Below are 14,448 nucleotides of genomic sequence, written 5' to 3'. Positions count from 1 at the left end.
TCAGACCCCTCGTCTGTAAAAGGGGTGCCCTTACGGAAGAACCCCTGTGTGGAACATGCACAGGGAAGGATGGGAATCCAGGCGAGCGCGTGGGAGCAGCGAGGCGAGTGATGCTCAGCCTGGCCTGTGATGCTCAGCCTGGCCTGTGTCCAGCCTTGCACTCGGAGCAGGTAGGTCCCCATAGACCCTCCTGCCTCAAAGAAACTTGCTTATAATTATTTGCACAAATGCCTGGCTCATGGCACCTGGGCCTGGCCTGACCAGAAGGCCTACAGCTCAGAGGCTCTGCAAGTGCCCGTTTCTCTGCCCAGGGTGTCTGCAGACCCGCAGGCACCCTAGGTCCTAGGCTTGGATGGCACTGAGCTGCCCACCACCCTGTACACTTCAGGGGCCCCTGGGCAAGAGGTATTCTCAGCCCTACCAGACAGATGAGGACCCTGAGGGTGCAGGTGGCCGCTCACCAGAATTCACCCAGCGCACGAGGGAGAGGGCAGCAGTTCTGTGACCCCCAGCTCAGACACCCACCCTAGGGGGAGAGGAGAGAGACCAGCCCCGACTGGCCAGAGCAAGCACAGAGCAGAGGAGGGTCCTCAGCTCTCCCTTCTGCTGCCCCTGCGCTGAGGAGGAGGAAGGGAATGCCCTGGAAATGCAAGGCTTCCTTAGAACAGAGAGCTCTGGAGCCCTCCACGCTCAGGGTATACAGTCCAGGGGGTGATCGCATGGACATGGGCTTCATGGCTCTGCAGCCAAGAGGGGGATGCAGGTGACCGCTCAGCCCTGGGCCTGGGGGGGTAGCCAGGGTCGGCCAGGAATGAGTGGGTGGGAGCAGCAAGGAGGGCCTTCGTGGAGAGGTGAGCCTCCTCCAAGGAGCCAAGCCCAGGAGGCCCCGGAAAGTGTCCCCCCAACCTTCCCTGGGGCTTTAATAGCCAGGGGTTCAGAAGCAAGAAGGGAAGCAAAACCTGAAAGGCAGGCAGGGGCTGCAGAGAAGGTCTAGGCCTCGACCTGACTAAGGGGCAAGAGTGAGGGACAGATAAGGACCCATGAGGGCAGGGACACCCTCGGCAGAGGCTGGTGCAGGAACCTAGGGCCAGAGTGTGGCCAGGCCACCAGGGGCAGCCCGCCAGGCCTCCGCTCTCCCCAGGCTGGGTGGGACTCACTTCCACTGCACCTCCAGCTGCAACTTGATGGTACCCAACTCCGTGATGTCCACCACGATGACCTGCGGCCGCGTCGTGAAGAAGTCAGCGATGTCACACGTCACTGCGCCCACAGCCAGCGAGCCCAGGCCCCGCAATTCCGTCACCTGGGGGTGGGGGCTGGAGGGTGGTGTCTGAGCCGAGCACCCAGGCACCCCAGCCCTGCCCCCGGGCCCCATCCTCACCTTGATGTCCAGGTTCTCGTGCAGCGTGGGGATGAAGGCCTTCTCCTCTTCGTCCCAGGTCTGGCTGTCATCTGACTCGATCCGACCCTTGAGCTTCCAACGCTGGCGGCCCAGACGCATGAGCACCTGTGAACCAGCCCAAGAGGGGCCGTGTCAGCCCAGGTGGGTGTCCCTTTGCTGCCCGCCCAGGGCCCTCCCTGCCAGACAGAGCCCCAGCTGCAACCCTGGTTCCCAGCAGCTCCCATCCCCCAAAGACCTGGCAGGGAGCCCTGAGGATTGACCCCGGAGGGTGGCCGTACCTCATAGTGGTCTCCGGGACAGAGGCGTGCGTAGCCCACCAAGCCTGGAACACAGACATGGCCAGTCTCCCCTCCGCCTTCCACTCTCCCTGACCTGGGACCACAGGTCCTCTCTGGGGTTCCCCAAGTATAGGTTTTCAGTTTCAGTGGGGTGAGGATGGGGGGGAGGTACACCATCATGATGGAAAATGGACAGAGGGTGCTGGGCCCTCACACCAGGCTCAGAGAGGGGTGGGACTTGCCAGAGGTCACATGTCACATGGATGCAAAAGCCAAGACTGGGCTCAGACCCCTGGGATTCTGACCAATTCCCACGCCCCTTAGCACAAGTCTCAGGGCCTCCAGGAAGGCCTCTGCCCACCCCCTCTCAGCCCTGTTACCTTTCATCCTGATGTGGAACTCGCCCAGGTGAACCTCCAGGGCGCCCTCGATGAGCCACATGTCCTGCAAAGCCCCGGAGGTGGCTCAGCTGGCTGCCTGGGGCTAGGCCACGGGGGCATCTAACTGTCCCTGCAGCCAGACAGAGGCCACAGGCAGAGAGACTCCTCCTTGGGGCCGAGAACACCTCCTCCAGCCCCCGCTGGCCCAGCTGTCAATGTCCCCACTGCCCGGCCCAGCTCTCGCTGCCACTGCTGCCCAGCCCAGCTTGGCCCGGCCCACCTCGGCGCACTCATGCAGGCTGCGGCCCAGCTCCTGCAGGCTCTCTCGGGCTGCGCGGCTCGGGGGACACCCGGCAAAGGCCCGCTGCATGCTGGAGGCGCCATCGCGCAGGCGGCACTGGATGCAGTAGTCCTCGTACAGCTCGTCCACCTGTGGTGGGCACACGGGCTGGTGGCGCTGCCCACGCGGAGGGGCGGCCCCACACCTGCCTGTCGACTTCTCCCCTCTGGGAGAGGCCCTCCCTGAGCTAAGCACCCTGCTAGCCCAGCCCATGGTGACAGTCACTACCTGTCCAGTCCCATTCAAAGCAGTCACCCCTGGCCCCAGTAGAACATGAACCCCCACAGGCAGGGACCACCTCTGCCTCACCTGTCTCACCTGCCACCCCTGCCTCACCTGCCACCCTTGCCTCACCTGCTGCATACCCAGCTCCTGGCAGCGACTGGCACACAGTGTGCACAGCAAAAATGAGTGAAAGGGACAAGGGAATCTGTCCCTTCACCTCCTCTGCCTGGTTTTTCAACAATGAAATGGGAGGTGAGTTTGTGATAACCTGCCACCCACTGGGCAGTGCGGGGAGTAAAGCAAGATCGTGAAACCGTTTGCAGACTCTAAAGCTTAAGGATCTGCTATGCGACCTTGGGCGAACCCATGTTCATCTCTGGACCTCTGCTTCTCCATCTGTACAATGGGCTGGGAGGGCTCAACCTTCCCAGCCATCTAAGACTGACCATGAGGTCTTTCTGCATAAACTGAAGAAAGAGCCCACACGGTCCTCAGTGAGTCCCACCTCAGGGCTGAGCCCCTGCTGTCCTTCAACTGGCCCGAGGCCCCTGCTCATCCATAGCCTCCTGCAGCTGCCCCATACCCAGAGGCCCTGAGCCCTGCTGCGAGGGCACCTCCCCGGCTCCTGCTAACCTAGCTGAGGCCCAGCAAGCTGGCACTGCCCCGCCCCACCCTGCAACATCCACGAGCCGGCTGACCTTGCTGATGTGAAACTCCATCTTCCGAATGTGCCTTTCCACACAGCGCGTTTGCTTCTCCCGGAAAAAGGGAAGATGTTTGCAAAGTCGCCTGGGCCACCCGCCAGCCCCGCTTGCCCCTGCCACCCTCCTGCAGGTCCTAACTCAGAGAATGGGGCTTAGTGCTGGGCCGGCCCCTCACCATCCCCGAGGAAGGCTCATCGCAGAGCCTCAGCCTTCCCATTCCTAAAATGGGGAGGAAACCCAGGTATTCTGCCCATCGTTCAGCCAGGAGGAAGCAGTGAGGCACAGTCATTCTCATCCAGCCGGGCCCAGCCCACCTCACTCACCGTATGCAGACTCACCTTGTCCAGGTCGTAATAGAAAGCCTGTGGGGGAGGAAAGGAGGGCGGAAGAAGCTGTCAGAGTCCCACATGTTCCTCCAAGGCCTATGAGGCTCTATGCTGGAGGCGCCTGAGCTCAGAGTCAGAGGACAGAAAGCCATGTCTACAGCCACCCCCACTCCTTCCTCTGCCAGCGGCAGACTGCTGTCCACGCCAAGGACAGCACTGATTAAACACATGCACGTTGGATGAGGCAGTTCTAGGTCTGGATCTTCTATTTCCCAGCTGTGTGTCCCAGGCAAGTCATTCAACCTCTCCGGGCCTCCATTTCCTCCTATGTAAAGTAGGGTAGGAGAAGCGCCTACCTCATAGGGAGAAAAAAGGACACACTAGGCACTTGACAAAATGGGAACTATTGGGATTGAAGGAATGGCCTCAGCCATGACCAAAAGAACATGGGGGATGGAGGCGGGAGGGGCACATGGCACAGAAGTTCAAGCCTTAATGGTGAATTCCTAAGTCTATCCATTCCAGGGGCCAGGGTGCGACCAAGACAAATAATATATCATCAGGGCAGGCAAACCTTTCTACAGGTTTATAAAGGGTCAGAAAGTAAATATTTCAGGCTTGGCAGGCCAGGGCGCCCCATGCCAAGATCTATAAAGTAGGACCACCCTGGCCAGGCGCAGTGGCTCACGCCTGTAATCCCAGCACTTTGGGAGGCTGAGGTGGTCAGATCACTTGAGATCAGGAGTTTAAGTCCAGCCTGGCCAATGTGGCGAAACCCCATCTCTACTAAAAATATAAAAACCAGCTGGGCGTGGTGGTGCATGCCTGTAATCCCAGCCACTTGCCAGACTTGAGGCAGGAGAATCACTTGAACCTCAGAGGTGGAGGTTGCAGTGATCCAAGACCGTGCCACTGTACTCCAGCCTGGGTGACAGAGCAAGACTCCATCTCAAAAAAAAAAAAAGGTAGGACCATCTAAAACATACACACCTTTGCCTATGTTAGAGTTACTTCTGGAACCAAGAAAGAGTGTGAAGTGGGCCTAAGACATGAGAAGTGCTGTACCTGCCTGTGGGGTTAAATTCGTCAGGGTCAAAGTTTTGTCCTAACTAAGCAACTCTGCCATCATAGTGGGAAAGCAGCCACAGACCATGGTACGTGAACAAGTGTGGCCAAGAAACATTTATTTAAACAAATGTTTAAAAAGCTCTTGTTTTTTAAGTGACTCTAATTTTAAAATATAGTGACTCTAATTTTCACTGGCTGTTAATTTCCAGTGGAGATTAGAGTCACTATGTCTGAGTCTGGAGGGGTTACCATGAGGCTGGAGATCCACCCGGGAGGAAAAGTAAGCTATAGGAGAGTATGTAAATTGACATTTCATTTTTGTAAGACAATTTTAACTCACAACTGCTAAACACATTTACATGATTATGTGACCAGAGAGAAAAATATGGAAAGATCAATACAAGATTGTTCTTAAGGGTTAAACAGGGTGGGACACAGAAGACGAATAGAGGAGGGCATCAATCGAGAGAGAAAGAAGGATTCAACCCCAAAAAGTCCCTTGTATGTATTTATGTGGAATTGTACATATGCGATAATGAAATAAAAATTCCATTTAAGCCAGGTGAAGTGGCTCGCACCTGTAATCCTAGCACTTTGGGAGGCCAAGGCAGGAGGATCACTTGAGCCCAGGCATTTAAGACCAGTCTGGGCGACATAGCAAGACCCTATCTCTACAAAAAATTTAAAAATTAGCTGGCCATGGTGGCACACACCTGTAGTCCCAGCTACTTGAGAGGCTGAAGTAGGAGAATTGCTTGAGCCCAGGAGTTCGAGGTTACGGAGAGCTATGATCGTACCACTGCACTTCACCCTGGGTGACAGAGTAAGACCTTGTCGCTTTAAGAATAAATAAAATCTTTTTAAAATTAAGAAACAATTAAAACTCCATTTAAGAAATAATGAAATAGGATGGGCGTGGTGGCTCATGCATATTATCCTAGCATTTTGGGAGGCTGAGGTGAGTGGATCACCTGAGGTCAGGAGTTTGAGACCAGCCTGGCCAACATGGTGAAACCCCCTCTCTACTAAATAAAAAATACAAAAATTATCCTGGCATGATTGTGTGCGCCTGTAATCCTAGCTACTCAGGAGGCTGAGGCAGGAGAACCACTTGAACCTGGGAGGCAGAGGTTGCAGTGAATGGAGATCGTGACACTGCACTCCAGCCTGGGTGACAGAGCAAGACTCCATCCTGAAAAAAAGAAAAGAAAAAGAGAGGAAAAAGAAAAGAAAAGAAAAAAAGAAATAAAGAGGAAAGATCTCAAGCCTTTGAAAAGAAGAGTGACTACCCAGCAACGTCTCAAAAACCAACATCTTGTTTCAATGAGAACCAGCAGTGTCATGGGAGCAGGACTCGACATGGGCGTCTTGCTGTGTGGCTCCAGTGCGGTCACTGTGCCCTGGCCTCAGTGTGCCCATCTATGACATGGGAGCAGCTAAAACATACAAGTATTTATACTCTTGCCTACTTTAGAGTTACTTCTAGAACGGAAAGAATGGGAAACGAAGTCCACGGGGTGAGACTCACTGCACCCGTGTGAGAAGAGGGGCGGGTGCTGGAACTGGGTGAGATCTTGGCAGCACCTCCTCCCACCATCTGCTGCTGGTCACCCGCCCAACCGCCCACCAAGGGTGAGGCATGCTGAGCTTGGCAGGCTTTTCCCTCCCCAAGTACCTGGCACACGCATGAGGCTGGGCCCTTGCCTCTCCCACCCTGCCCACCCCGAGGCCCTCTCTGCTGGAGCCAGAATACAGAGACGGCTGCTTGCTTGCTTATTTCATTCATTCATTCATTCATTCATTCATTCATTGAAACAGAGTCTGGCTCTATCGTCCAGGCTGGTGTGCAGTGGTATGATCTCACCTCACTGCATCCTCAGCCTCCTGGGTTCAAGCTATTCTCCTGCCTCAGCCTCCCGAGTAGCTGGGACTACAGGCACCCACCACCATGCGTGGCTAATTTTTGTATTTTTAGTACAGATGGGGTTTCACCATGTTGGCCAGGCTGGTCTCAAACTCCTGATCTCAAGTGATCCACCCGCCTCAGCCTCCCAAAGTGCTGAGATTACAGGCGTGAGCCACTGTGCTGAGCCACTGGATGCTATTTTAGTAGAAAAACTCATCTCCCCTTCTCGCTTTCCCAGTCCCTCAGTCAAGCTGGTGGCCTGCTCTGCAGGCTGGTGCTTTGGAGGAGGGATTCTGGGAAACACTGGCTGGGAGGAGAATCCCACAGCAGCAAGGCCTCCTTGCTTTTGTTTCCAAATCTAATTCATTAAGGATATGTGGGGTTTTCGCAAGGCAGCAGCAGAGAGACTTCCCAGATGAAAGGAAGATCCTCCTGCTGAAAGGATGAGGTCCCTGAGCAATGGGATCCTAGCAGTGTCACCAGATAAAATACAAGACACCTAATTAAAATTTCCAATAAACAGGGAACAATTATTTTAGCATAAGTATGTCCCAAAGATTACATGGGATATACTTATACCTAAACATATTTGTGATTTGTCTGAAAAACCAATTTAATGGGAGGCCGGGCACAGTGGCTCATGCCTGTAATCCCGGCACTTTGGGAGGCCGAGGCAGGCGAATCACTTGAGGTCAGGTAGTTTGAGACCAGCCTGGCCAACATGGTGAAACCTTGTCTCTACTAAAAATGCGAAAAACAACTGGGCGCGGTGGCAGGTGCCTGTAATCCCAGCTACTCAGGAGGCTGAGGCAGGAGAATTGCTTGAATCTAGGAGGCAGAGGTTGCAGCGAGCCAATATCATGCCACTGCACTCCAGCCTGGGCAACAGAGTGAGACTTCACCTCAAAAACAAAGCAAAACAAAACAAACAAACAAAAAAACAAATTTAATGGGGCATGCTATTTGTGAGAGTGTGTGTGTGTGTGTGTGTGTGTGTGTGTTTTGCTAAGTCTGTCTCTGCTAAAGGAAAGGCAAAAAACCAGAGCAGCTGAGCCTTGGGCAACACAGGGCCCAGGGCCAGCCTTAAAGACACTGCCTTGGCTGGCACAGTGCCTCACAGCTATAATCCCAGCACTTTGGGAGGCCGACACAGGAGGATTACTGGAGCCCAGGAGTTCAAGACCAGCCTAGGCAACATGATGAGACCCTGTATCTACAAAAAATTAAAAAAATTAGCTGGACATGGTGGTGCACGCCTGTAGTCTCAGCTACTTGGGAGGCTGAGGTAAAAGGATCGTTTGAGCCCAGGAGGTGGAGGTTGCAGTGAGCCGGGATTGTGCCATTGCACTCCATCCTGGGCAACAAAGGGAAATCCTGTCTCAAAAAAAAAAAAAAAAAATGCTGCCCTGATGATAGCAGGAAATGCTGCCTGTCAGCTGGGCATTGAAGGAACACGCAGGCTTCATCAAGGACAGCAGCAGGGGCCACTGTGACATACCCAAGATGTGAAACCTGACCCACTTTCCTGGCATTACAGAAGCCATCCCAAGTCCAGGTCACCTGATGGCCAAGGTCTATAAAATAGGACCACCTAAAAGAAATGCACCTCTATACACTGCCCACCTTAGCATTACTTCTAGAACCGAGAGAGAGTGTGACATGGGCCTAAAACGTGTGAACTGCTGTAAGTGCCAAAGTGAAGTTAACTCAGCGCAACGTGAAGAGGCTATTCCATAAACCTCTAGTTTTGAGAAAGAGTCACACCGTGACATAGGCTAGGGGGAACGCGGGGTTCATTCTTTTACTCCTGGCCAAGGCTATCTGGGTGGGAAGCAGGCAGGGAGGGGTCTCACCAGCCTGGAATTCCTCCTGGTGTCCTTGTGGCGTCCAGACAGGTGGTCCAGCTCAGCCTGCTGCACACACAGATACTCCCTGCAAGGAAAGCGAGGAAGAGTTTCAAATGGAAGAGGAACAAGAAATGGAAGAGGAACAAGAAAGGGAAAGGAAACAGGCCAAATGGACAATGTCCCCACGTGGAGAGCAGACACGGGGCTCAGCGGGGCTCAGAGGCAGGTAGGAAGCCCGGCCCCCTCACACTGGGGGCTGTGTGCCCAGCACCACGCCAAACTGGTTACGGGGAAGTTCCTAGTTAATTCTCCCACCAGGCCCACAAGTAGGTTCTACTGTTATTATATGCATTTTTTCTTTCTTTCTTCCTTTACTTATTGTTTGAGACAAGGTCCCCCTCTCTCGCCCAGGCTGGAGTGCAGTGGTGTGATCACAGCTCACTGCAACCTCTACCTCCTGGGTTCAAGTGATTCTTATATCTCAGCCTCTTGAGCAGCTGGGACTACAGGTGTGTGCCACCACACCTGGCTGATTTTTGTATTTTTTAGTAGAGACGGGGTTTCACCACATTGGCCAGGCTGGTCTTGAACTCCTTGACCTCAGGTGATCCGTCTGCCTTGGCCTCCGAAAGTGCTGGGATTTCAGGCGTGAGCTACCGCGCCCAACCTAGTATATGTATTTTAAAGATAGACAAACCAACCCTTGACGGCAGCAAGTACCCCAGCCCTAGTCACACAGCAGAGAAGAGGCTGAATCCAGGTCTGAAACCACACAGTGGCCTTCTGAGCCCAAAATCTTCATCCCCATGTTATACCATTTCCCAAGCTGGGGCCCAGCTCATGGGGAGGTCATCATGGCACACCTCCCTCAAGGTCAAGCGTCTAGGCCAGGCATGGTGGCTCATGCCTGTAATCCTAGCACTTTGGGAGGCCGAGGTGGGCGGATCACAAGGTCAGGTGATCGAGACCATCCTGGCTAACACAGTGAAACCCCATCTCTCCTAAAAATACAAAAACTTAGCCGGGCGTGGTCCCGGACCTGTAGTCCCAGCTACTTGGGAGGCTGAAGCAGGAGAATTGCTTGAACCCGGGAGGCAGAGGTTGCAGTGAGCCAAGATTGTGCCACTGCACCCCACCTGGGCAACAGAGCGAGACTCCATTCCAAAAAGAAAAGGTGGGGGGGTCTACATTTGGGGGCCAAGGCAGGGAGTCCCATCTTGCTGGATTTGCTGAGTCACCCCAGGAAAGTCACTCACCCTCTCTGGGCTCTACTGACACCACCTCAAATGTGGAAAAGATAGCTTCTGCCAGACTGCTACTCACTGAGGTGTTGAGCTCTCTGGGAAGAAGGGGCTGCCTTGGCCCCAGACAAGTCTCAAACATGTGGTCCTTAAAGGACACGGAATCTGTCCTTCAGAAACATGCTCTACCCTCCATGCACATCCCAGCTCCCACTCTGCGCAATCCCAGCTCGCTGCAGCCTCCACCTCTACAGAGTTTTGCCACATTGCTATGCTGGTCTTGAACTCCTAGCCTCAAGGAATCTGCCTGCCTCGGCCTCCCAAAGTGCTGGGATTACAGGGTGGCCACCACTGTGCACAGCCAAGGATGTCTATTTTGAAAACCATTTCATTCTAAGGTGGTAAGGTGGTTTCATGTTTTTTTTTTTTTTTTTTTTTTTGACTCTTGCTCCGTCTCCTAGGCTGGAGTGCAATGACACGATCTTGGCTCACCACAACCCCCACCTCCCGGGTTCAAGTGATTCTCCTGCCTCAGCCTCCCGAGTAGCTGGGATTACAGGCATGCCCACCACACTCGGCTAATTTTGTATTTTTAGTAGAGACGGGGTTTCACCATGTTGGCCACACTGGTCTCAAACTCCTGAATTCATGATCTGCCTGCCTCCGCCTCCCAAAGTGCTAAGATTACAGGCCCACCATGCCCAGCCTGGTTTCAACTTTTACTTGACCCTGGTTCCTCTTTGGGGTGCCCCATCTATAAATAAGAGATTTAGGGGCCGGGCGTGGTGGCTCACGCCTGTAATCCCAGCACTTTGGGAAGCCGAGGCAGGTGGATCACAAGGTCAGGAGTTCAAGACCATCCTGACCAATATGGTGAAACCCTGTTCTACTAAAAATACAAAAAAAAAATTAGCCGGGCGTGGTGGCAGATGCCTGTAGTCCCAGCTCCTCGGAAGGCTGAGGCAGGAGAATAGCTTGAACCCAGGAGGCAGAGGTTGCGGTGAGCTGAGATCGTGCCACCACACTCCAGCCTGGGTGACAGAGTGAGACTGCATCGCAAAAAAAAAAAAAAAAAAAAAAAAAAGGCATAAGTAGGAGAGAATTTAGGGTCTAAGTACCACTATATCTGGGGAAAATCACTACAGAAACCACTCTTTGGCCCACAAGGCCCCCTGTCATCTGGTCCCCATTGCCCCATGACCTCATCCTCTTTCCTTTGGCTCTAGGCATGCTGGCCTCCTTGCTGCACCCCAGGGCCTTTGTGTATGTGGCTACCCTGGCCTGGAATGTTCTTTTCCCATTATCTGCGTGGCTCACTCCACCCCTTCAGGCGTGTGCTCCAATGTCACCTGCTTAGCAAGACCTTCCTTCCAATTGCCCAATTTAAAATGAACCCTCCCTGTCTCCACCTTCTTACCCTGGCCTGTTTTCCTCTGTGGCCCTTACCACCATCTGATATTCTCTGTACTTTTCTTTTCTGTATTGTGTAGTGTCTATCTCTCCCCCACTAGGAGTCAGCTCCATGGGGGCTAGGGATTTTGTGTGTTTAGTTTACTTCTGTCCCCTGGCCTGGCACTCTGTAAGCCTCAATAAGTATTTGTGGGCTGGACACAGTGGCTTATGTCTGTAATCCCAGCACTTTGGGAGGCCAAGGCAGGCAGATCACTTGAGTCAGGAGTTCAAGACCAGCCTGGCCAACATGGCGAAACCCTATCTCTACTAAAAATACAAAATATTGGCTGGGCATGGTGGCTCACACCTGTAATCTCAGCACTCTGGGAGGCCAAGATGGATGGATCACCTGAGGTCAGGAGTTCGAGACCAGCCTGGCCAACATGGTGAAACCCTATCTCTACTAAAAATACAAAAAATTAGCCAGGCGTGGTGGCAGGCGCCTATAATCCCAGCTACTCGGTAGGCTGAGGCAGGAGCTACTCTCAGCCTCTGCTTTCTCATCTGTAAAATAAGGAGGCTATGCCGGGTGCGGTGGCTCACGCTTGAACCCAGGAGGCAGAGGTTGCAGTGAGCCGAAATCACACCATTGCACTCCAGCCTGGGCAACAAGAGCAAAACTCTGTCTCAAAATATATATATATATATTAGCCAGGTGTGGTGGTGCGTACCTGTAGTCCCAGCTAGTTGGGAGGCTGAGGCAGGAGAATTGCTTGAACCCCAGAGGCAGAGGTTGCAGTGAGCCGAGATTGCACCACTGCACTTGAGCCTGGGCAACAGAGCGAGACTCCATCTCAAAAAAAAAAAAAAAAATTTGTGGAGTGATTCATTCTTCTTGTGCAGGCCTTGGCCCAGCTCATCAGTTGGTTTCTGAGCAAGTCTGTCCTTCACTCAAACACCCACTGCCCTGACCTCTTGCGTGTGTGAGTTCACAGTGCAGGCTCCTACTGTGGGGCCTTTGCCCACACTGTTGCCTGTCTGCCAAGGCCCTCGACGCACCGTCTCTCTGTTACCTTTCTTCATTGCACTCAGCACAGGTGGAAGTTCCATGATTGATTGCATTGCTTCTTGATTGATTGCGTCGAATCTGCTCCTCTGCACTGCGTGCTCCACAAGATCAGAGTCCTCCTGCCTTAGTCACTGCCAGGTTCCCAGTGCCCAAGAACTGGGCTGAGCATGCGACTGCACCCTGACATACTTGCTGACTAAACGAATGACCGGGAACTTAACCTGTCACCTCTTGTAGACAAGACCCACCCATGCCTCCCCAGGAAGAGACAGAGAGGAGGCGAGGTAGAAGAATGCACTTCTTAAAGGCAGCACACAGCCCAGCCTTACTTGAGGCCTCTTTTCAATGCTTCGAAGATCTTCTTCACCTGCTGGGGCTTGGGGTCTGCACAGACTGATCCCTTCCGCAGCGTGCCGTACATCTTGGAGGATTTTGCAGGCATTCGCGATCTCACGGAGTTCCTGTTGATGGACTTTCTGTGAGAAGGGTTGGAGGGGAAGAGAAGTCAGAGAAGGGCCCTGACAAAGCCCTCCCCAGGGGCAGGCACTTTGGAAATAGTGACCAGAGCCACAGGGAGTCAGGAGACCCAGCTCAGTCCCACCCCCATCACCACCAAGCAGTGTGGTCTCCAGAAAGTTATGGAGCCTCTCTGGATCTCTGCTTTCTCATCTGTAAAATAAGGATCCTGGGCCAGGTGCGGTGGCTCACGCTTGCAATCCCAGCACTTTGGGAAGCTGAGGTGGGTGGATCACCTGAGATCAGGGTTTCAAGACCAGGCTGGCCAACATGGCGAAACCCTGTCTCTACTAAAAATACAAAAATTAGCCGGATGTGGTGGTACGTGCCTGTAATCCCACTTACTCCAGAGGCTGAGGCACAAGAATCGCTTGAACCCGGGAGGTGGAGGTTTCAGTGAGCTGAGATTGCACCACTGCACGCCAATCTGGGTGACAGAGTGAGACTCTGTCTTAAAAAATAAATAAAAATAAGGAGCCTGGATTTGAGGATTAAAAGAAGAGTAATAAAGCTCTTCCACCACGGCTGCCACTGGAGAGCAGCAGCCATGGCTCTGCGCTACCCTATGGCCGTGGGCCCCACAAGGGCCACAAGGTGACCAAGAACGTGAGCAAGCCCAGGCACAGCCGCTGCAGTGGGCGTCTGACCAAATACACTGAGTTTGTGCAGGACATGATCCGGGAGGTGTGTGGCTTCACCCTATACAAGCAGCACGCTATGGAGTTACTGAAGGTCTCCAAGGACAAACAGGCCCTCAAGTTCATCAAGGAAAGCATAGGGACACACATCTGCGCCAAGAGGAAGCAGGAGGAGCCAAGCAATGTCCTGGCTGCCATGAGGAAAGCCACTGTCAGGAAAGACTGAGCCCCCTCCCCTGCCCTCTCCCAGAAATAAAGAACAGCTTGACAAAAAAAAAAAAAAAAAAAAGAACGGTAATAAAAATCTGGTATCAGAAATGAACTTACAGCAAGAAATACAGTCAAGCAGCCCAAATGCCAATGCTCTCTGATCAGCACGCTCTGCCTGTGCAGTCAAAGCCATGTGGGAGGCCAAGTCATAGTCCTGTGCTTTACCCTTGGGGTGGCATCTGTTAGCTTTACCTGCCCAGCATCCATCCCCTCCCCCTAGTAGTAGCACCTCAATTTCCCTCTGGGGCACCTCCCCAGCTCTGTTTTTTATACTTGTGGTTTGGGGGAAAGGTAGCCTGACCAATCAACATGCACACACACATTTGCACATGCACACGTGCACATGGGATTCTTCGGCAAATCCACATTCCAGGCCTGAGTTAGTCAACATATTCTGCTCCCCTGGGCCAAGAAGTATGGGGATCAAGCCTGGCCAGTAGCCAGCCAGGAGTTCAGAATTCACAGAAGGGAAAAGTGTTTTTTCCCCTGGCATTGCTAACCTGGGGAACATATACCTGGGACTTCCTGCCTCCTCCTTTTGCCACCATGTAGGGAAACTGGGGCCAATACAGAGAGGAACAAACAGACCAAATCTCCATGACAGTGAGTTCCTGGATCCAGCTATGTCTAAAGCTGAACCTACCCGTGGAATTTGCAGTTACATGAGCCAACTGGCTCTCTTTTTTAGCCTAAGCCAGCTGGAGTTGGGAGTGTGGACTGGATGATCCTAAAAACTGCCTTTCAGTGGTGACAGCTGGGTCCCTCAACCTTTACAGATGTAGCAGCATCTCAAGACTGATTACAGGAGTATGAGGCCAGGGCACCCTCACCACAGCACAGAGTTGG

The 14,448-nt window shown here is 53.2% G+C and overlaps 1 protein-coding gene and 1 pseudogene across 2 annotated transcripts in view; one reads left to right on the top strand and one right to left on the bottom strand.

Moving 5' to 3' along the window:
* The window catches only part of RIPOR3 (RIPOR family member 3), a 105,093-nt gene that overhangs the window by 21,031 nt on the left and 69,614 nt on the right, over positions 1 to 14,448 (bottom strand). For both annotated transcript variants that reach the window (XM_030825575.1, XM_030825576.1), the window contains exons 3-11: positions 12,508 to 12,654; positions 8,483 to 8,561; positions 3,668 to 3,691; positions 3,324 to 3,377; positions 2,341 to 2,490; positions 2,061 to 2,124; positions 1,681 to 1,724; positions 1,382 to 1,507; positions 1,158 to 1,303 (exon numbers count right to left, since the gene is read on the bottom strand). In XM_030825575.1, the coding sequence (XP_030681435.1) occupies positions 1,158 to 1,303; positions 1,382 to 1,507; positions 1,681 to 1,724; positions 2,061 to 2,124; positions 2,341 to 2,490; positions 3,324 to 3,377; positions 3,668 to 3,691; positions 8,483 to 8,561; positions 12,508 to 12,654 (834 nt within the window). The remainder of the gene's footprint in view (positions 1 to 1,157; positions 1,304 to 1,381; positions 1,508 to 1,680; positions 1,725 to 2,060; positions 2,125 to 2,340; positions 2,491 to 3,323; positions 3,378 to 3,667; positions 3,692 to 8,482; positions 8,562 to 12,507; positions 12,655 to 14,448) is intronic.
* On the top strand, positions 13,242 to 13,558 carry LOC100596440 (annotated as a pseudogene).

The sequence above is a fragment of the Nomascus leucogenys genome, chromosome 13 (genome assembly GCF_006542625.1).
Source record: "Nomascus leucogenys isolate Asia chromosome 13, Asia_NLE_v1, whole genome shotgun sequence".
Lineage (NCBI taxonomy): Eukaryota > Metazoa > Chordata > Mammalia > Primates > Hylobatidae > Nomascus > Nomascus leucogenys.
This window is presented reverse-complemented; position numbering and strand designations above follow the sequence as displayed.